The sequence below is a fragment of the Rhinoderma darwinii genome, chromosome 2 (genome assembly GCF_050947455.1).
Source record: "Rhinoderma darwinii isolate aRhiDar2 chromosome 2, aRhiDar2.hap1, whole genome shotgun sequence".
Lineage (NCBI taxonomy): Eukaryota > Metazoa > Chordata > Amphibia > Anura > Rhinodermatidae > Rhinoderma > Rhinoderma darwinii.
In genome coordinates this window covers 223,632,853-223,655,343 of record NC_134688.1, presented here as the reverse complement: position 1 = coordinate 223,655,343, position 22,491 = coordinate 223,632,853, and the positions used below count along the sequence as shown (strand labels likewise).

At 40.4% G+C, this 22,491-nt stretch overlaps 1 protein-coding gene across 2 annotated transcripts in view; it reads right to left on the bottom strand.

Moving 5' to 3' along the window:
• Nucleotides 1-13,304, bottom strand: part of AUTS2 (activator of transcription and developmental regulator AUTS2) — a 1,220,758-nt gene extending 1,207,454 nt beyond the window's left edge. For both annotated transcript variants that reach the window (XM_075852897.1, XM_075852898.1), the window contains exon 1: nucleotides 13,006-13,304. In XM_075852897.1, coding sequence (XP_075709012.1) covers nucleotides 13,006-13,281 — 276 coding nt within the window. In that variant the 5' untranslated portion in view covers nucleotides 13,282-13,304. The remainder of the gene's footprint in view (nucleotides 1-13,005) is intronic.
• Between the last annotated feature and the right edge of the window lie 9,187 nt (nucleotides 13,305-22,491).

Below are 22,491 nucleotides of genomic sequence, written 5' to 3'. Positions count from 1 at the left end.
CTTTCTTTAGCTTAAAATTCACCATACCTTACAGTTAAACGATAAATTTCCCTCTTACAATAAAAGCATACATTTTTAAATTTAAACAGCAGGAAATGAATATATACAAAATTTTATAACTGGAGTATGGTTGCTATAACTGGAGCATGTGATGTATGTGATAGATAAACCTTATCCAGTAAACATATAAAATAATGGGTGGGTAATATTGATCTAATGCATTTTATCCTGAGGAGCTCTATATTATAGCAAACAAACGTCAACTATGTAGTTTTACTAAACTAATATATCTAAATAATATGACCTTTAAAAAGTATTCATATACCGTACTCTGCCTTCCAAAGATCAATGAGCTTGTATCTATCATTTCTACAGTCATAATTTTTACTGAAAGATGGAGGAGGACAAAATATATGAAGATTTGAAATGTTACCTTAATGGTAAATGGCCAATGCTAACAGAATTGTCATGTTTCCCGGGATATTCATAACTAAGTGATCGATAACAGGTGGATCCCGCGTGTCAGAGACACACAGGACCGGCTGACTCTGAACCTGTCAGTGCCGCTGACCTGACGGATACACGTTTCAGCGCTAGATACAGCTGCTCTGTATACAGGATACAAAGCAGCTGTATCTCAAAAAGTAAAAATAATTTTTAATAAAATATAATGCCCATATAATGTGCCCTTTTGTCTGCAGGATGGTTACCATCCCAAATCCCCTCTCACCTGCTAGATGTCTGATGGTATTTTTGGTTTTAGTTTCAAAGTAATGTTCAAATATTAACATATAAATCACATGCCAACCAATAGTAATGTACAGAAAGTCACTTTAAAAAGGGGAATAATGATTAGTGGGGTGGTGACTATAAAATATGATGGTCAAAAAGAGGGCTTTAGAGTGGGCTGTCAGGTAAATACTGTATTAGAGTCCTGGGGAAATAGTATAATGATTTATAGAATCTGTTCCTATGGTATGTATTTTTTCAGAGACCATCATAGAGCACCCCGTAGCTGCTACTGCGGAGAGTAACAATGAAGAGATTTTACGCTGGGTAGCTATATGAATGTAGATTGCCATACATATATATTGAGAGAGTTTATAAATCTAGTTGCATAAACCTGAAAGTCCATCTCCTTAGAGAAAGACACAGGATGTGAGAAGATATGAGGGGTTCCCCAAAAAACTCTAGGAATTAGTCAGTCAATGTGAAATCTGCACTGAATCCGCAGCATGTAAAACCTTCCTTAAAGAGGCTCTGTCACCAGATTATCAAATCCCTATCTCCTATTGCATGTGATCGGCGCTGCAATGTAGATAACAGTAACGTTTTGTTTTTTTTGGAAAAACTATCATTTTTGGCCAAGTTATGAGCAATTTTATATTTATGCAAATGAGCCTTTCTAATGGACAACTGGGCGTGTTTACTCTTATTTCCAACTGGGCGTGTATTGTGTTTGTAACATCTTACTTGTTTTACTAGCTGGGCGTTGTGAATAGAAGTGTATGATGCTGACATGATGCTGATTGGTCATTGATTCGTCAGCATCATACACTTCTATTCACAACGCCCAGTTAGTAAAACAAGTAAACGTGCCCAGATGTTACAAACACAATACACGTCCAGTTGGAAATAAGAGAAAACACGCCCAGTTGTCCATTAGAAAGGCTCATTTGCATAAATATAAAATTGCTCATAACTTGGCCAAAAATGATCGTTTTAAAAAAAACAAAAACGTTACTGTTATCTACATTGCAGCGCCGATCACATGCAATAGGAGATAGGGATTTGATAATCTGGTGACAGAGCCTCTTTAAAGTGCATATCCACCTGATTAATTCATTATATATCATAAGATCTCTGGTTTCCTTTATATAGTAATATAAATATTACTGTCTGCAGCCACCAGTAGGGGGAGCATAAGAGCGTAATGCCTAACCCCAGGCAGCCTGAATTTAATCATTTATTTCTAGGAAAGTTATAATGGAAATAGGGGATTTGGAGCTCTAGAATAGATAAAAAGAAGCCTCAACCTCTATATAGACATATTATTAAATTAATCACAACGGAATCCTAGACCTATTTTACTGTTTAATGGTGGACATTCAGTTAAATGTATCTTCACTTGTTGTACTTTACTGGAATAATAGCTCTCCAGAGTCCATGCCATTGTTATATGAAGATCCTATAAGACTGCAGTACTCTCCTGCAGATGCCTCAATGGCTTACAGCCAAGTTAGACAGCAAAGAAGCTGACACCATACATAAACACAGCTTCTTGCAAGTCCCTCTCTGTTTTCAGCAGTTACTTCATATCCAAGGCACAGGACAAGTGTTGAGATGAGGAATCGTGATCTGGTAATTTTCCCATCACAGTCCGGTGTTTTTCCTCACAAAGCAGAAGTGTAAATGTCAACAAAGAATGTCTAATCTCTTATAAACTCCACTGTGCGGTATCAGTTGCTGCATCTACAACATAACTGCTAGTTTACACTGAAATATAACATTGGAGAAGAAATTTAAATTATTGCCAGAAAATAAAATTATAGAGTAGTTGAAAAATAATATGTCACTTTAACCAGGAGAATTATAGAAATAAACAACAAGCAAACTAAAAAAAATAATATATTTTTTATATATATATATATATATATATATATATATCAGTTCAATGCTGGATCCTACCATCCCCAGGTATATATGTAGGCTTAGTCCCAGTTCTGGGTGTATGTGCAGCGTAGGTTCCCACTTTACAGAGGTCGCCTTGTCGTGGCAGGTGGGCTAACACTTTTTGATCAAAATGTGCACTAAGAACCTCCCTATTTGTAAGTAGATTTAGCTTTAGTGCATATTTATTTATATTTAGTGGTTTAGGTGGCATTAGTGTTGCAGGGTGCTGTCGCCATTTTTTGTCTGATATATATATATATATATATATATATATATATATATATATATATATATATATATGTTAGGGGTAAAAAACACAGGGTGAGATCCAATGTGCCCTAAAGTGATAATTTATGGTCTTCAGAAATATAAAACTAAGTCGAGTATATTCTATATCTACATAGACACTTATATTATTTTATTTTGAAAAAAAAATTATCCACATCTTTCTTGAAGTTAATCTTTGTTCAGATCCTGAGGTAAACTGCTCCCCAGCTTCACAGCTCTTACAGTAAAGAAACCTTTTCCCAGCTCTAGATTGAATTTATTCTCTTGTGTTGCAGAGGTGACCTCAAAGTGAGGATCTAATCACGGTATATTTTGAAGGGCCCATTTATCCTTTTTGTTATGCATATCCCATCCTTAAACAACTTTGTGCTCTATGCCCCCAATCACTTTGTATAAAAAAAAGTATATGACATATTATTTATGAACCGATTCTTATCTACTAGTATAGTCAATCTAAAAAAAAAAACATCATGGACACAGCACTTCATAGATTAGCATTTTAGTTCCAAAGAGACTGATCCTATAGAGCAATAGCTTTATCTGCTCACCTTCTATAGTTGTGCTATCGGCACAATACACAGCTATTTATATTATTCATGTAGAATTTGTTTCTTTGAATTATATGGTTAAAGCCAATATTTAACTGGAAATATTAGTGGCGTAACTAACGCAGTAGCAGCCGTAGCGACTGCTACGGGGCCCGCAGCATGAGGGGGCCCGTGCCGCCCGCCGGCACGGGCCCCCTCCCATGGCTGGAGGCTCCACTAGCAGCTGCTATGGCTGCTACAGCGCGATGCCACTGAAGGGTTATTCCTACAAAAGGCATGCATCCCCTCTCCACAGGAGAGGGGATACATGTGTGATCGCTGGGACGTCCAGCGATAAGGAGAACGGGGACCAAGAGTCCCCCGAAGTTCTCCATGACAAACCTGACTTCTGGGGTCTGTCTGCAGCTCCATAGAAACGAATTGCACACCGGTCGCGCTTGTGCGCATGCGTGACCAGCGCTCCTTTCGTTTTTATTGAACTGCGCAGACGCCGGAAGTCGGTGGTTTGTCATGGAGAACTTCGGGGGACTTTTGGTCCCCCGTTCTCCTTATCGCTGCCAGCGATCACACATGTATCCCCTATCTTGTGGATAGGGGATGCATGTCTTTTGTAGGACAAACTATAGGCCGTTTTTTGTTGGGGGCTGCATGGCGTTACCTACAGGGGGGTTTAGGGCTGTATTGCGTTATCTACAGGGGGGGCTGTATGGCGTTATCTACAGGGAGGGCTGTATGGCGTTATCTACAGGGCGCTGTATGGCGTTATCTACAGGGGGTCTGTATGGCATTATCTACAAGGGGCTGTATGGCGTTATCTACAGGGGGGGCTGTATGGCGTTATCTACAGGGGGGGCTGTATGACGTTATCTACAGGGGGGCTGCATGGCGTTATTTACAGGGAGGGCTGTCTGGCGTTATCTACAGAGGGGGCTGTATGATGTTATCTACAGGGAGGGCTGTCTGGCGTTATCTACAGGGGGGCTGTATGGTGTTATCTACAGGGGGGCTGTCTGGCATTATCTACAGGGGGGCTGTCTGGCGTTATCTACAGGGGGGCTGTCTGGCATTATCTACAGGGGGGGCTGTCTGACGTTATCTACAGGGAAGGCTGTCTGGCGTTATCTACAGGGGGGCTGTCTGGCGTTATCTACAGGGGGAGGGCTGTATGGCGTTATCTACAGGAGAGGGCTGTATGACGTTATCTACAGGGGAGGGCTGTATGATGTTATCTACAGGGGGCTGTATGGTGCTATCTACAGGGGGGCTCTTTGGTGCTATCTATAGGGGGGCGCTGTGTGGCGGAATCTATAGGGAGGCACTATCTACAAGGGGGGGGTTGCGTGATACCCAGGGGAGGGGGGGGGCAGTCAAAAGTTTGCTATGGGGCCCAGTCTTTCCTAGTTACGCCCCTGGGATATATATTTTTAATTTGATGACAAAGACAAGATAGCGTGGGATATACTACATCACAGTTCCTTTTTGTGCATATTATACGCCAGCACATTGTCTGCAAATATAATTATTATTTATCGTTTTTATACCTGTCAAAAAGGTGTTGTAAGATCCTGTTTGACAATATTCAACATTTCAGTGATGCTGGACCTACATTCAGTAGAATTAGCATGTAGTTAAGATATACACTGACAGTATTCTTGCAGGTTTACACTGCTGCTGTTCTCTTGCATTTAAAACCTTTTTCTTGATATCACATGGATATTTCTGCACAAAGATATAAATTACTGGGGTGATAATAACTGTATAACAAGTCTGGTTTGCACTTTTATATGATAATAAGGGTCAAAATATACATTGTGTGCTATATCAAGCCATAATCTCAGGTTTTCCCAGAGATGTCAGAGAAATAAAAATGCAAAAAACGCCATCCCCATCCCTATTTCCAGCACAGTCTGCCACGCAGTCTGACTAAAGAGGCACAAGACTCCAGGTTTCACGCTAGCTGATACGTCACACTCACCGGTATGGTCACAGTCTTACACAACCCAATGAAGGACGTGCAGAAATGTAGGTGTTTTTTCTTTATAGGAAAAGGAAAGCCATTTCAAAAGTAACACAAATAGGTGTTTTCAGCAAAGTAATGTTGGCAATGCAGAGTCGAATCCACCCAGACAGACTGGAGCTTTGAGATCCTAACAAATCTATAGCTCTCAATTATTGTCATTGATCAATAGAGGAGAAATATTCATGGCCATTTTATGTCTGACATAATCTTTGATCTTTATTTTCAACGTATAAGATATACATAAAATTACTATATGTCCAATGCAACATTCCTACTCTTTATATATTCCAAAGATTTACAAAATTAATAGGTCAAGTTAATTTAAAATACATGACTATTTCCTAAGTCTTCTTTTAGGGACACAAGAGCACTTCTTTTGTAAACTAATGTCAATTTTAAATAATAGAAAAAGTATGATGACCGCAAGTTTCTCCCAAATAACTTCATATATTAAAAAAGTTGTAAGCATTTTGGAAGTAAAATAATTCCCTGGAACCTCTTTAAAGGGATCATTGCTAAATAACAACATACGGTGAAATTTCCAAAGATAATTTATGATTTTTAAAAGCTTAAAGACATGTTCACCTTCAAAACTCATGAGCAAATTATATATAATATGGAAAATTACAATTCAGACTAAAGCAGTGAATGCTGGGGTGACATTTGGACATGAACAATCTTCAAGTATCAGACATGTTAGATATTTTTGACTGTTACTTGATGACTATTATCTGTGTATAGGAAATCTTCGTTTTTTCCACACTTGTGTATATATGACAGGTTTGGCCATCCATAACTAAGAGAAAGAAAGTAATGGGATCCAGCGCTGAAAAGCCGTTAAAAGGAAACAGCGTTTCTAATTTTATTGGTAAACAAAAGGATAAAATATTGGGACGCAATTCGGAGGTGGTCTGTAATAATAAGTTGTCATCTATAACTAACCTTGAAGCTTAAAATGTTGATAAAGTGTAGGCTCCCAGATGTCCAACAAGTCCTAATAATGAATGGTCGTCGATATCTTCCATTTTTATCATTGAGGTGAATAAATTAGTGGCGATCATGTGATCATCTCCATTCCGCTGCTTTTCATGAGTGTGACTTTATACGGTATAATAAGCGTTTCAGACTCATTTTACAAATACGTTAATTTGTTTGCAACATTCCATTGTCATGTATGTAACACACCATGGCATGTAAGGTGTACAATTATAAAATGAGTAATCCATATAGTTTGATTAGTGTACAACTATTACTCAGATAAAGAAGTGTAATGAAATGCATTATATATGAATGCATTCTGTTGTTAGTAGAACTGGCAATGATAAATCACATAGTTGTCAAACATTTTCTAAAAATGCCCACTCGGGAATGAATCTGTTGTTATTTACCTGACTGCATCAAGACCTAACAAATAATTGCCTTTCATGTGATATTTCCATTTCCGGTAGTGACATCACAGAACACCCAATGACTAGCAGTTATTAACTCATTTCCTTAAAATGAAAATAAATCCCATAACTAATAATGAGCTGCGCAGTTCTGTACAACAGTCAATAATTACCAGCACAGCAGATAATAGAAAGTAACGTTTATAGAATTAGCTATCAAAAGATTAGATGCAATTACTACAAATTACACTGCAGGACTGTCCGATCGTATTATTTATGGAGAGGTTGTAGCAGTTACAGACGGATGGTAGGGACTAGCGACCTTTCCACACAGTTTTATGGTGGACATCATTCCAGTCAGCACTAGGGCCACAATGAATACATAAAGAGGAGGCCATTCACATATTTTCTCCTTTATTCGATTTTAATAAATCAAATAATAATATAACAACAAAAATAATATGGAATTATATCAAAGAGTTTGAGAAGAGACTCCCACAAATTAAATTTTGATGCAGTTTTTCTAGGCTAGGGGTGGTTTCACACACAGAATTTTTAAGAAAAACGCCACTGTAGCCAAACAAAGAGCCAAAAACTGCATCAAACTGCACGTGTGATCCTGGCCTTATACTTTTTTCCAGTCCTGATCTTGGTTACAAAAAAAGAAAAATGCATTCGAAACGGCATCAAACTACATTGTTTGAACTGGACCTTAGGCCTCAGGCACATGGCAAAGCTGTGTCCCTAGAGCCTGTGCGTCACTCCCTGTGCTGCCATAACATCCTCACATAAGTCACCATGTGCTTCTAGGGGAAAATGCCTCAGTAAGGCCCGGATCAGAAATGCAGTTTTGATGCAGTTCCTGGCGCAGTTTTTTTTTAGCCAAAGCCAGAAGTGAATTCAAAAAGGAGGAAAGCTGTAAATAAGAAACGGATGCATCGCCTTTGTTTTGTGTCCACTCCTGTGTTTAGCTCAAAAAACGGAGCCAAAAACTGCCTCAAAATTATATGTGGCCTAATCCTTGCCTAATACATGATCTAATTGAGCATGCCACCATTTTTTTTTTCACGTTTTCCAAATAAATCCTTAAGGCCGGGTTCCCATGTAGTGTAAACGCTGCTGAATTTCCGCAACGCAATTCTGTACAGTAGCAGCAAAGTGGATGACATTAAGAAAATCTCATGCCCACGCTGCGGAAAAAAACGCAAATAAATTGGCCTGCGGTGCGGAATTTAAATCCGCATCATGTCAATATATGCTGTTTTTTCATTGCTTTTCTATTGTGGGTTTTCCCTATTGAATTTAATAGGGATGCAAAACCCATAACAGAAAGTATGTGTTGCGACTTTTGCGGCAGATTCGCTGCGATTTTTCAGCCAGAAGGTGCTGCGGGTTCCAGGTCGGATACGCTGCACCGTTTTCACGCAGCCTATCCGACATGTGGGAACCCGGCCTAAGAAAAAACGTACTTATGCCCTGTATAAAATTGGAAACATATGGAGGTAAAGTGTGGGGCCATAGATTTTCATAAGTGCCCTTTTACATATTCATATTACACTGATCTGTCATGTGCATAAGGCCTTAAAGGGGTTGTCCAGTTTCAGTAAATTAATGTTATTTTTTGTATAATTAAATGATATACATTTTTCCAATATAATTTCTGTATTCATTTCTCACGGTTTCAAAGATCTCTGCTTGTTGTTATTCAGTAGGAACATTCATTGTTGAATTCCAGTGGATAAATCCAGTCCATGGTCATGTGATGGATGCACAGGTGCGCAGCTCGTTACAAGACACAATTCTGATACACATAATGTAACTGTAACGAGCCGTGCACCTGTGTGATCATCAAATGAATTTTATCCACAAGCAATGAATGTCCTTACTGGATAACAACAAGCAGAGATCTTGAAAACCTTGAGGAATGAATACAGAAAGTATATTGGAAAATTGTGTAACTTTTAATTATACAAAGAATAACATTAGTTTGCTGAAATTGGACAATCCTTTAGGTTATAGAGTTTTATAAGAATAAAGCTCATCTAACTTCATAATATACATATACTTTTACAGCAGCCACCTCAATAGTGTTAACAATCATTTATATCTGATTGGTACAGACTAAAAAGGCTTTGAAGAATTCAATTCCATTCATTGAAGCTCGGTGATAAAGGTGTATTTTATGACAATACCTGGCTGGCCGTACAGTGTGGCAACTTGATGCGAAATTCAGGTAAAAACTGGAGTTTTCCACTGTAGCTTTTTATTAGGATGTGTTCAAACGGATTCAGCGCTCTTTGATGCTTTTTTTGATAGATAAATGATAATGATATCAACACATTTTTCTATACTTTGTGCAAAAAAATGACCTAAAGATTGTGTTTTACAATAAATACGGTTAAATGTTTTGATCTTTTCTACTATTTTTACTATGTGAATAATGTCGAGCAACATTGTTATCGCATATTCTGTTATATGCACAAGGCCCCAATAGATAACTGCAATGTACATACATGGATAACATCACTTTCTCTTGCATAGATGCTCTACCATGTGATTATCTTACACACCATGTCAATATACTGATGTATCATGGGTAAATTTCAATTGCATATATGTATATGTGCATGAAATACATTGATGTAATGTGATAAAAAGACCAAAATTGGACCTATAACGGCGCTGATAAGATGAAGTTTAAAACATTGAAGTATATAAATAAATAAATAAATAATTAAATACGTTTTATTAATAGATAGGCTACGCGTTACGACATCGAACTGATGTCTTCATCAGGCCAAAAGAATTGATGTAATGTAGGAGCTTCTTGTAATGCATTCATATCTTTATATTTGTACACGGATTCATTTGATCTTCACAATAACCACAATTATTTTCCCTACGTCAACATATTATTTATATAAAAAAGTTACCCCATCATACATGGGAGGACCAGTTTTCCATTTTATTATATGGAGTAAAGTAGTCACTTATGCATATTTGAATAGGTTGAATGATTATATTGCATTAAAGGATCATTGACATTATGCAAAAACTATATTGACATCATTACATTATGCATAAATTAACATTTATGTTCTTAGACAACTTCATTACCCACAGCTAAAGACTTTATTGAAAACACAGCACCTTTATATCATGTTCATGCTAATATATAATGGCCACAAATGCAAATATACAGTATAATAGCAGCGCATCGTAGAACACCCAATACATCAATTATAGACATAATTCAGTAATCCCACTAACACAAAAGCAAATAATTATCCAAATGAAATCATATATGGCATTTTTAGAAAAAATAAAAATGTTATCTACAATTTTCCATACTCTTACATAACAAAGGTTACACAAGCATGCAAACAATTGTAGGGATCACCAACTATGGGACAATATCATTCTTGAACGCTTAGCTGACTTCATTTATTACAGAAGAAGGATCAGCGCTCCCTATTCCTGCTGAATTTCCTTATAATAGTGTGTTCTCCATTCATTGAAATCAGACTAATATGTTCCAAGGCTACTTATATACTCTACAGAATTACTGATAACACTATGGCCGTTCATCCCTTTAACTATGTTTCACCTTAAAATGATGTCAAGTGTGAAAATGTTTAATTTGCCAACAATTTAAGGAATATCAAACTAAAAAAGTTGTACATTCTGTGTGTAGACGACCCAGCATGAAGTTTATTAGCAACCACATAAAGGTGAAATGTTCTGATGTTGCCAGTCTGTTATAGAGTCATTTTTCAAGTGACTTAAACTCAAAGTAAAAACTAGTTCATGCCAATTAATGACACATTGAGGGCACAATAACTATTGCAGGCACCTTATATGGCCACATTTAGTTATGTTCTAACATGCCATAGAGATATAACAAAAGAGGGCATCAGTGGAAGTCAATGAGCTGAGACCCCTACCTATCACAAGAATGAAGGGGTCATGGCACTCTACTCAGGGACTGTAAAGTCAGCATATCTGGGGGGTACAGAAATCTCTGTAGTCCTCAATAGAGCACCATGGCCCAGTCAATTTAAACACTGGTGGGGTCCTATGGACCTCCACTGATATCCTCTTCCGCTTATATGTCAGATGATAGTAACAAGTGCCCACACTCCTTTACTCTTCAAAATTGACCCTAAATTTAAAACTTTGATAAGTCCAAAATTGTTTAAATGATTTTGGACCATTTTATAACCATTAAATACAGTATTTTTTTTTATTGAATTCCATCGAATTTCAACAATTTTAACAAATGTTTTTCTAGCTAACTTTTGATATACTTCTATAACTACAGTTATATCCATTTTATTTTAAATATTCATATCACAGATAAAACGTAAAAGTTGAGTGCTGTAACAACTTTCCCACCACACACCCCATATATAAAATTCTCATTCCACACACAAGCAAAGAAGTCTGGAATCCATATCTCAACGTCTGGATGAAGAATATCATGTACAGTATCCTAAACACAGATGTTTATTCTGCTGACAAAAACAATAACAGCTGGTGGGACCAGAAAAGTTTGGTCAAAGCATAATGCAAAACACATCCAATGTCAATGGAATACAACCACAACAATTTATGCCCGCCGACGCTCTGGGATATATCCTAAGGCAACCTACTGTATATTACACTATTGGCTTGATATAAAAAAAAGACAATTCATTGCCAAGGAAAAACAGTTTCAATGATGATAATAAATTCATACATGCTTTATCTTGCAGTGAAAATCAACAACCTGGAAGTTCAGTGGGCCCCACAACTACTGTAATCATATTGGTAAATACAGCTAAGATTATAATATACCATCAATAACAATTGTAAAACATGTCCGATACATTTTACAGAATTTCACTAGATCATACTCAATGACTATATAATTAAATTATTATTATTATTATTATTATTATTATTATTATTATTATTAACAATCAGGGTTATTGGTCATTATATCCTTGGCTGTCTACATTATATATTCACAGTTGTGTAAATCAAAAGCCCATATCACCCATACACACATATCAATTGATCTATCATTAAGATAACCTTGAACAATGAATCCAGATTGTTTAAAGCCACAAGTACAAGCAGATGGAGTGCTGAATAGTGACATTAGCACAGTATACTTCTACTAGATCATGTATACAAATCACTGGACACATAAAACAAGTGTCATTGCTGACCATTGACATTTTAGGATTTGCAAAATACAGACAAGGACCATGTATCCAAAATATGCAAGAGTTTCAATTGACAATCATGATCCGCTCAGCAAGAATCAGTAATATTGACATCTATTCAGATATATATATATATATATATATATATATATATATATATATATATATATATATATATATATATATATATATATATATATATGTGTGTGTGTCCCTTGATAAAGCGCTGCAGGTGTCCAAGTGTCACACATAATGCAAGGCTCTGCCAGGGAACAGTATACAATCACTTTTGCACAGACAATAGCAGGACAAGCCTTTATTATAGGACGTCAGCAGGGAGGATTTGATTTGCTCATTAACCCCTCCAGCAAGGATGAGAGCTCAGTGTACTAGCCAGGGCAGCAGGGTAATAAATACACAGGATCTGGATCCAAATGTCATTCAGCAGCATCATGTCCTTTTAAACAATACCCTGCTAACTCTACCACTCCCAGATCATAGTTATCAGATACACAGCCATAAATAAACTGCACATTCAACTGGGATGTGAATGAGAGCAGTTAACCAGTTAGTGGCATGCAGGTATGATGAATCCACCCCATCCCTTATACACAGACAGTTCATTTCCATTTTGGTTGTGGACATTAACCCTTATAGTAGCTGGAGGGATGTGAGTGGGAGCTGCTGACAGCCCTGCCTATCGTTCTATCATCATCATCATCATCATCTGAAAGCTTGCAATGAAAGGATTAAAAGGCAATCTGCAGTGACAAGGGTCCAACCTCCTCCTCCCCCCTCGCTCTCCTCCCTACACTCCAAAACATTAGGACCTTAAATGAACCCCCATACAGCAATGCACACACACCCTTGTGTCTTACCTCCAGCGCTTCCAAAGTCACAAAGCTGCTCATTGCAAATCCATCAATGATGTCTTCTTCAGCCGAGGAGGACTCTTTCCTCTTTCTCCTGGGGGGCTTTGGTCTGGACAAGGAAGAAGCAGTCGGGTTCCTATTGTCTTCTTTCTCAGATCCAGAGGAAGAAAGCAAAGAGCCGGTCCTGGAAAGCCCTAATCCTCCTTTGGACCTTATTTCCCTATCCCTTTGGGATTTGGATCTCCTCTTCTTGCGATAGCCATTGCACCGTGGGCCATCCATTGCACCCACAGCAGTAGCAGCAGCACAGGCAGCAGAAGCAGCAGCAGCAGCAGCAGAGGAGACACCAGCAACCACCCCTCTCCCTCTCCCCTCTCCCCACCTCCTCCCCTCCTGATACACAATAAATAATAAAATAAAACCCACCACGGTCTGCAAAAGAAGAAAATCAGAAAGAAAAAAGGCGAAAAAGAAAAATCAAGGATGAAGACTTGGGAAGCACATTGTTCCTTCCCTGGTGCAGGCAGCAATGTGCAGATAGATAGTGTGATTCCAACACACACATACACAAGCCAGAAATTCCTATAAGGCTGCCTGGAAAGTAATGGCTGATCACAGCCTAGAAATCTGGAGAAGAGAAGGCTTTGATCAGGAGTGGAGGTTAAATCATTCCCCCTCCCTAAACAAAACCATGAAGCTCTCCACCTGATGTACTCCCTGCAAACATTTAACTCTTTGTTACTGTTGCTTGTTCCTCCAGAACTCCATGATGTATCCCTTGGATCATCTCCTCCTCCTGCTCAGTGAGGAACTTCCAGTGTAGAAGATGACCCCCTCCCCTTGTCCTCCTCTTCTTCTGCTGGGTTCTAGTCCTCTGCTCTCCTCCTCAGTGACAGATGCATCCAGACTAGGCAGACAGAGGAGGGGCAGGAGACTGGGTGGGAGACAAGGAGAAGAAGTGCACGGATAAGAGGAGCACTCTCCTCTTCTTCCTCCTCCACATGCACAGTGCTGAAAGTGACAGCTGAGGCTGTGCCCGGTGCTTGGGATGTGCCACCTCCTGAGCCTCCTTCTCCACGGGAGGTCAGGGCGATGCACTGTGTCTTCTCTCCCAGGCCGGAGAGGAGGGGGCTCAGTGCACAGCCCTTCCTCCAACACCAGTCTCCAGCACGCTCTGGTAAGCGGCATCCACAACTTTTATTAATAATATTCCTCATCATTAGGGCATAATCTATATACAGGCACCAGCACATACATCTATATACAGGCAGCAGAACATATATCTATATACATGCACATATATAACAAGGGAATAAGTTCCACTACACACGTGTATAGGGAGGAGGAACAGTGTCATCACTCATCAAACCCATGTCTGTCTCTACTCACTGACGCTTCTACCTCCACAGAGTCAGGCATCAGGCTCCTGTCACCATGCTACATGACAGTTCCAACAACCAGTGGCACCACACTGCATACTCTGCACTACACTACACTGCATACTCTGCACTACACTACACTGCATACTCTGCACTACACTGCATACTCTGCACTAAACTGCACTGCATACACTGTGCTGCATACTCTGCACTGCACTACACTGCATACTCTGCACTAGACTACACTGCATACTCTGCACTAGACTGCACACTCTTCACTATACTACACTGCATACTCTCTAAAACACTACACTGCATACTCTACACTACACTGCATACTCTGTAAACCACTACACTGCATACTCTACACTACACTGCATACTCTCTAAAAAAAACACTACACTGCATACTCTGCACTACACTACACTGTATACTCTACACTACACTGCATACTCTGCACTACACTGCATACTCTACACTACACTGTATACTCTACTCTACACTGCATAATCTGCACTACACTACACTGCATAATCTGCACTACACTACACTGCATACTCTGCACTACACTGCATACTCTGTAAAACACTACACTGCATACTCTACACTACACTGCATGCTCTGCACTATCCTGCACTGCATACGCTACACTATACTACACTGTATCCTCTACACTGCATACGCTGCACTACACTACACTGCATATTCTGCACTACACTACATACTCTGCACTACACTGCATACTCTGTAAAACACTGCACTGCCTACTCTGCACTACACTGCATACTCTGTAAACCACTACACTGCATACTCTGCACTACACTACACTGCATACTCTGTAAAACATTACACTGCATACTCTGCACTAAACCACACTACACTGCATACTCTGTAAACCACTACACTGCACTACACTGCATACTCTGTAAACCACTGCACTGCATACTCTGCACTACACTGCATACTCTGTAAACCACTACACTGCATACTCTGCACTACACTACACTGTATACTCTGTGAACCACTACACTGCATACTCTGCACTAAACTACACTACACTGCATACTCTGTAAAACACTACACTGCATACTCTGCACTACACTACATACTCTGCACTACACTACATACTCTGCACTGCATACGCTACACTGCACTGCATACTCTAAACCACTACACTGCATACTCTGCACTACACTACATGCTCTGCACTACACTGCATACTCTGCACTACACTGCATACTCTACTACGCTACACTGCATACTCAGCACTAACTACACTGTGTACTCTGCACTGTATAATCTGCACTACACTACATTGCATACTCTGCACTACACTACATACTCTACACTGCACTGCATACTCTGCACTGCACTACACACTCTGCACTACACGGCATACTCTGTACTACACTACAATGCATACGCTGTGCTACACTGCCTCCTCTGCACTATACTGCATCCTATGCACTACACTGGATACTCTGCACTACACTGGATACTCTGCACTACACTATGCTGCATACTCTGCACCACACTACACTGCATATTCTGCACTACACTGCATACTCTACTACACGGCATACTCTGCACTAACTACACTGTGTACTCTGCACTGCATAATCTGCACTACACTACATTGCATGCTCTGCACTACACTACATACTCTACACTGCGCTGCATACTCTGCACTGCACTACACTACATACTCTGCACTACACGGCATACTCTGTACTACACTACAATGCATGTGCTGTGCTGCACTGCATCCTCTGCACTATACTGCATCCTATGCACTACACTGCATACTCTGCACTACACTGGATACTCTGCACTACACTATGCAGCATACTCTGCACTACACTACACTGCATACTCTGCACTACACTACATACTCTACACTGTGCTGCATACTCTGCACTGCACTACACTACATACTCTGCACTACACGGCATACTCTGTACTACACTACAATGCATACGCTGTGCTACACTGCATCCTCTGCACTATATTGCATCCTATGCACTACACTGCATACTCTGCACTACACTGGATACTCTGCACTACACTATGCTGCATACTCTGCACCACACTACACTGCATACTCTGCACTACACTGCATACTGTGTACTCTGCACTGCATAATCTGCACTACACTACATTGCATACTCTGCACTACACTACATACTCTACACTGTGCTGCATACTCTGCACTGCACTACACTACATACTGTGCACTACACAGCATATTTCTGTACTACACTACAATGCATACGCTGTGGTACACTGCATCCTCTGCACTATACTGCATCCTATGCACTACACTGCATACTCTGCACTACACTGGATACTCTGCACTACACTATGCTGCACACTCTGCACCACACTACATTGCATACTCTGCACCACGCTACATTGCATACTCTGCACTACACTGCATACTCTGCACTACATTGCACTGCATACTCTGCACTCCACTACATACTCTACACTACACTGCATACCCTGCACTATACTATACTGCATACTCTACACCACACTGTACACACTGCACTGCATACTCTACAAAATGCTACACTGCAGGCTCTGCACTACATAACATTGCATACTCTGCGCTAGACTACACTGCATACTCTACATTAACCAGCATACTCTGCACCACACTACACTGCATACGCTGCATGTGATGCAACACACTACACTGCGACACACTGCACTGCATCACACTGCATACTCTGCGCTACACTGTATACACTGCGCTACACTGCATACTCTGCACCACACTACACGGCATACTCTGCAAACCACTACACTCAAGACTCTGCACTACATAAGACTGCATACTATGCACTACACTGTATATTGTGTACTCTGCACTGCATAATCTGCACTACACTACATTGCATACTCTGCACTACACTACATACTCTACACTGTGCTGCATACTCTGCACTGCACTACACTACATACTCTGCACTACACGGCATATTTCTGTACTACATTACAATGCATACGCTGTGGTACACTGCATCCTCTGCACTATACTGCATCCTATGCACTACACTGCATACTCTGCACTACAATGGATACTCTGCACTACACTATGCTGCATACTCTGCACCACACTACATTGCATACTCTGCACCACACTACATTGCATACTATGCACTACACTGCATACTCTGCACTACATTGCACTGCATACTCTGCACTCCACTACATACTCTACACTACACTGCATACCCTGCACTATACTATACTGCATACTCTACACCACACTGTACACACTGCACTGCATACTCTACAAAATGCTACACTGCAGGCTCTGCACTACATAACATTGCATACTCTGCGCTAGACTACACTGCATACTCTACATTAACCAGCATACTCTGCACCACACTACACTGCATACGCTGCATGTGATGCAACACACTACACTGCATACACTGCGACACACTGCACTGCATGCTCTGCACCACACTGCATACTCTACGCTACACTGTATACACTGCGCTACACTGCATACTCTGCACCACACTACACGGCATACTCTGCAAACCACTACACTCAAGACTCTGCACTACATAACACTGCATACTCTGCACTACACTGCATATTGTGTACTCTGCACTGCATAATCTGCACTACACTACATTGCATACTCTGCACTACACTACATACTCTACACTGTGCTGCATACTCTGCACTGCACTACACTACATACTCTGCACTACACGGCATATTTCTGTACTACACTACAATGCATACGCTGTGGTACACTGCATCCTCTGCACTATACTGCATCCTATGCACTACACTGCATACTCTGCACTACAATGGATACTCTGCACTACACTATGCTGCATACTCTGCACCACACTACATTGCATACTCTGCACCACACTACATTGCATACTCTGCACTACACTGCATACTCTGCACTACATTGCACTGCATACTCTGCACTCCACTACATACTCTACACTACACTGCATACCCTGCACTATACTATACTGCATACTCTACACCACACTGTACACACTGCACTGCATACTCTACAAAATGCTACACTGCAGGCTCTGCACTACATAACATTGCATACTCTGCGCTAGACTACACTGCATACTCTACATTAACCAGCATACTCTGCACCACACTACACTGCATGTGATGCAACACACTACACTGCATACACTGCAACACACTGCACTGCATGCGCTGCATCACACTGCATACTCTGCGCTACACTGTATACACTGTGCTACACTGCATACTCTGCACCACACTACACGGCATACTCTGCAAACCACTACACTCAAGACTCTGCACTACATAACACTGCATACTCTACACTACACCACACTCCATACTCTCTGCACTACACCCCATACTTTGCACTACACTACACTGCAGACTTTGCACTACATAACACTGCATAATATGCACTACACTACATACGCTGCACTACACTGCATGCTTTGCAAAACGCTGCATACTCTGCACCACACTACGCTGCACACTCTGCACTACACTGCATACTCTGCACCACACTACACTGCATACTCTGCACAACACTGCATACTCTGCACTCCACTGCATGCACTACAACACACTACACGGCATACACTGCACCACACTACACGGCATACACTACACCACACTGCACACTCTGCACTACACCACGCTGCATACTCTACACAACACTACATACTCTGAAATACACTGCATACTTTGCACTACACTGCATACTCTGCACTACACTGCATACTTTGCACTACACTACATACTCTGCACTACACTGCATACTTTGCACTACACTACACCACATACTCTGCACTACACTACACCACATGCTCTGCACTGCACTGCATACTCTACACGGCATACGCTGCATTACACAGCATAGCCTGCACTACATGCTCTGCACTACACTGCATACTCTCCATCACACTACACTGCATACTCTGCACTACACTGCACACTTTGCACTACACTACACCGCATACCCTGCACTATACTACACCACATACTCTGCACTACTCTGCACTACACTGCATACTCTCCACCACACTACACTGCATACTCTGCACCACACTACACGGCGTACCCTGCACCACACTACACTACGTACTCTGCATCACACTACACTGTATACTCTGCACTACACTGCATACTCTGCACTACACTGCATACCCTGCACCACAGTACACTGCATACTCTGCACCACACTGCATACTCTGCCCTGTGCTGAAATGCATACTCAGCACTACACTGCTTATTCTGCACTACTTTGCACGCGCTGCACTACATGGCACACTCTGCGCTACACTACACTGCATGCTCTGCACTACACCACACTGCATACCATGTACCACACTACACACTCTGCCCTACACTGCACATTTAGCACTAAACTGCATACTCTGTACTGCACTGCACATTATGCACTGAACTGCATATGCTGCACTACACTGCATACACTACACTATACTCTGCACTACACTGCACACTCTGCACTGCCCTGCATACACTGCACTACACTGCATATACTGCCCTACATTGTGCCAGACTGCATACTCTGCACTACACTGCATAATCTGTATTACACGGCGTACCCCGCACTGCACTACATACTCTGCACCACACTGCATATTCTGCACTACAGTGCACACTCTGAACTACACTGTATACTCTGCACTACACAATACTCTGCACTACACTGCACACTCTGCACCACACTGCATAATCTGCACAACACTGCATACTCTGTACTGTACTACACTGCATACTCTGCACTACACCACACTTTATGGCATACTCTGCACACTCTGCTCACTAGCTGATGACTCCATAAAATACAGTGTGTGTGTGGTCTTTTAACTATATAGTATGTAGGGTCTGAGTTTAAAATACACCTATGTCCCTGTAAAATATAACAAAACTAAAGAGCAGTAAATTCAAACCTGTAAAATAATGTACAGATGTAGCAGAGCTGAACATACTATTTAACTCTTTGAATATGTAATTTTACAGTATATGCAGTGGCATTGCAATATAAACTCATGTGTTTAATATACAGCTGTTTGCTTAAGAACACTAGGTTTGTTACATTAATATAACTGAAAATTACCTAAATAGCAAGTTCCTAAAATAGTGTTGCTACCTCCTTACAACAGGTCCACTCCTTTCTCCATTTATAGAATGTACAGAATACATAGAAAACATCTGTATTCTTCTGCAGTTGCTCTTTCTTTCCTGTAACTTGCAAGTAAAGAGATACATTATGGTAACGTCTTATTAAAGAATTAAAGATTATCTGAAGGTGAACCTTTGTTTTCATTCCTTTTCAGATGTGCAAATATTATAATTTCTTATTTTGTAAATAATAATAGACCAAACCCGTATTTGCTAATCCTGTTTGAGTTAAATACAATATCAGCAGCAGCTTCTCAAGTCCCTCATGCTCTCAGTTTGCTACAATGTATCAGTGTAGGTAAAGTTATCAGCCTTGATTCCAGTCTGTTACAGAAGACAGCCTAGATACATACCAGTGCAGCAACTTCTCATCTGGGAGAAAAATTTAGCTGGGATCACACTGTGCGTTGTTTATTTTTTTGCCATTTTAACATGCATTTTTGTCTTGGTAGTTTTTCAATGAAAATCCCTTAGGCTTCATTCGCATCTGTGCTAGTGCTCCGTTCTGACGCTCCGTCTGAGCTTTCCCTCGGAACGGAGCCCTGACAGACACAAACGGAAACCATAAGTTTCCTTTTCCATCACCATTGATTTCAAGGTGCTACAGGTAATCTGCTGTGACTACAATGCAAAACAATCAAACACAAAAGTTTCAGAAACACTCTGCGGGCGCTAAGATATGACTTCAATATTTTTTTATTTTTATACAGCGCATGCCGCATGATATATTTTGCGCATAATGCTAGACTAGCTAGACACCTTTCTCTTTTTAATGCCACTACTTGGCTGGCTTACATTACATCAATATTTCTATTATAATATGTTTTTTTATTTTTACACAGCATATCTCCAAAAAGGTAAGAAACATAAAAACAAAGACCCAAAAAAACAAAAAACATTCATACGGTATATCTGTGCACCTCTGTCATAGCAATAAAATTTATAGGGGGGATCAGCCCAGCTACAGTGACATTTGTGACAAACCTGCTGATCTGGGTCTAATAAAATCCAGCAGCTCTTACACGCTGTCAGTAACCTGGTGCTCCCTTGATTTGTCATGTGATCACCAGCAGTAGTACATAAAGTGGCACCCAATTAACGCTGTGTATATCGAGATTGGGCAAGAGCAGTTTTAAACTCTGAAGGATAACAGACCGCTGGTTCTCAGATGCAGCTAGGTTTTGCAGGGGAAATGCTGGACCACTCAATGTTCCCCCATAAAAACACATCAATATTGCCAAAGGCAAAAAGATTAGCCCTTGTTTCCCAGGTACCTATTGAATGCTTACTAATATTATAACATATACCTTTATTGTAAATACAAGCATATACAAATGAAGGTTAAAAGCGCAATGTGAACTGAAATTCATTAGCCCCATTTTCCCCTGAGGATGCCACTACGGTGGTGAAACTTGTCTTTTTAAAATTCAATGTGTTCTGACAATTCTAAGTCACTTTTCAAGCTGACTGCAGCCGCGAATTAGGGTATGTTCACACGACCAAGTTTCAGACATAATTCGGGCGTTTTACGCCCTGAATTACGTCTGAAATAACGGCTCTGACAAACGCTGACAAACATCTGCCCATTACTTTCAATGAGTTTTACGATGTACTGTGCCGACGACCTGTCATTTTACGCGTTGCTGTCAAAAGACGGCGCGTAAAAAAGACTGCTCGTCAAAAGAAGTGCAGGACATTTCTTGGGATGTTTTTGGAGCCGTTTTCTCATAGACTCTATTGAAAACAGCTCCAAAAACGTCCGTAAAAACGCTGCGAAAACGCAGAAAAAGCGAGTTGCTCAAAAAACGTCTGAAAATCCAGAGCTGTTTTCCCTTGAAAACAGCTCCGTATTTTCATACGTATTTTGTTAATCGTGTGAACATACCTTAATAGTTTCATACAGGGAGTGCGGTAGTAC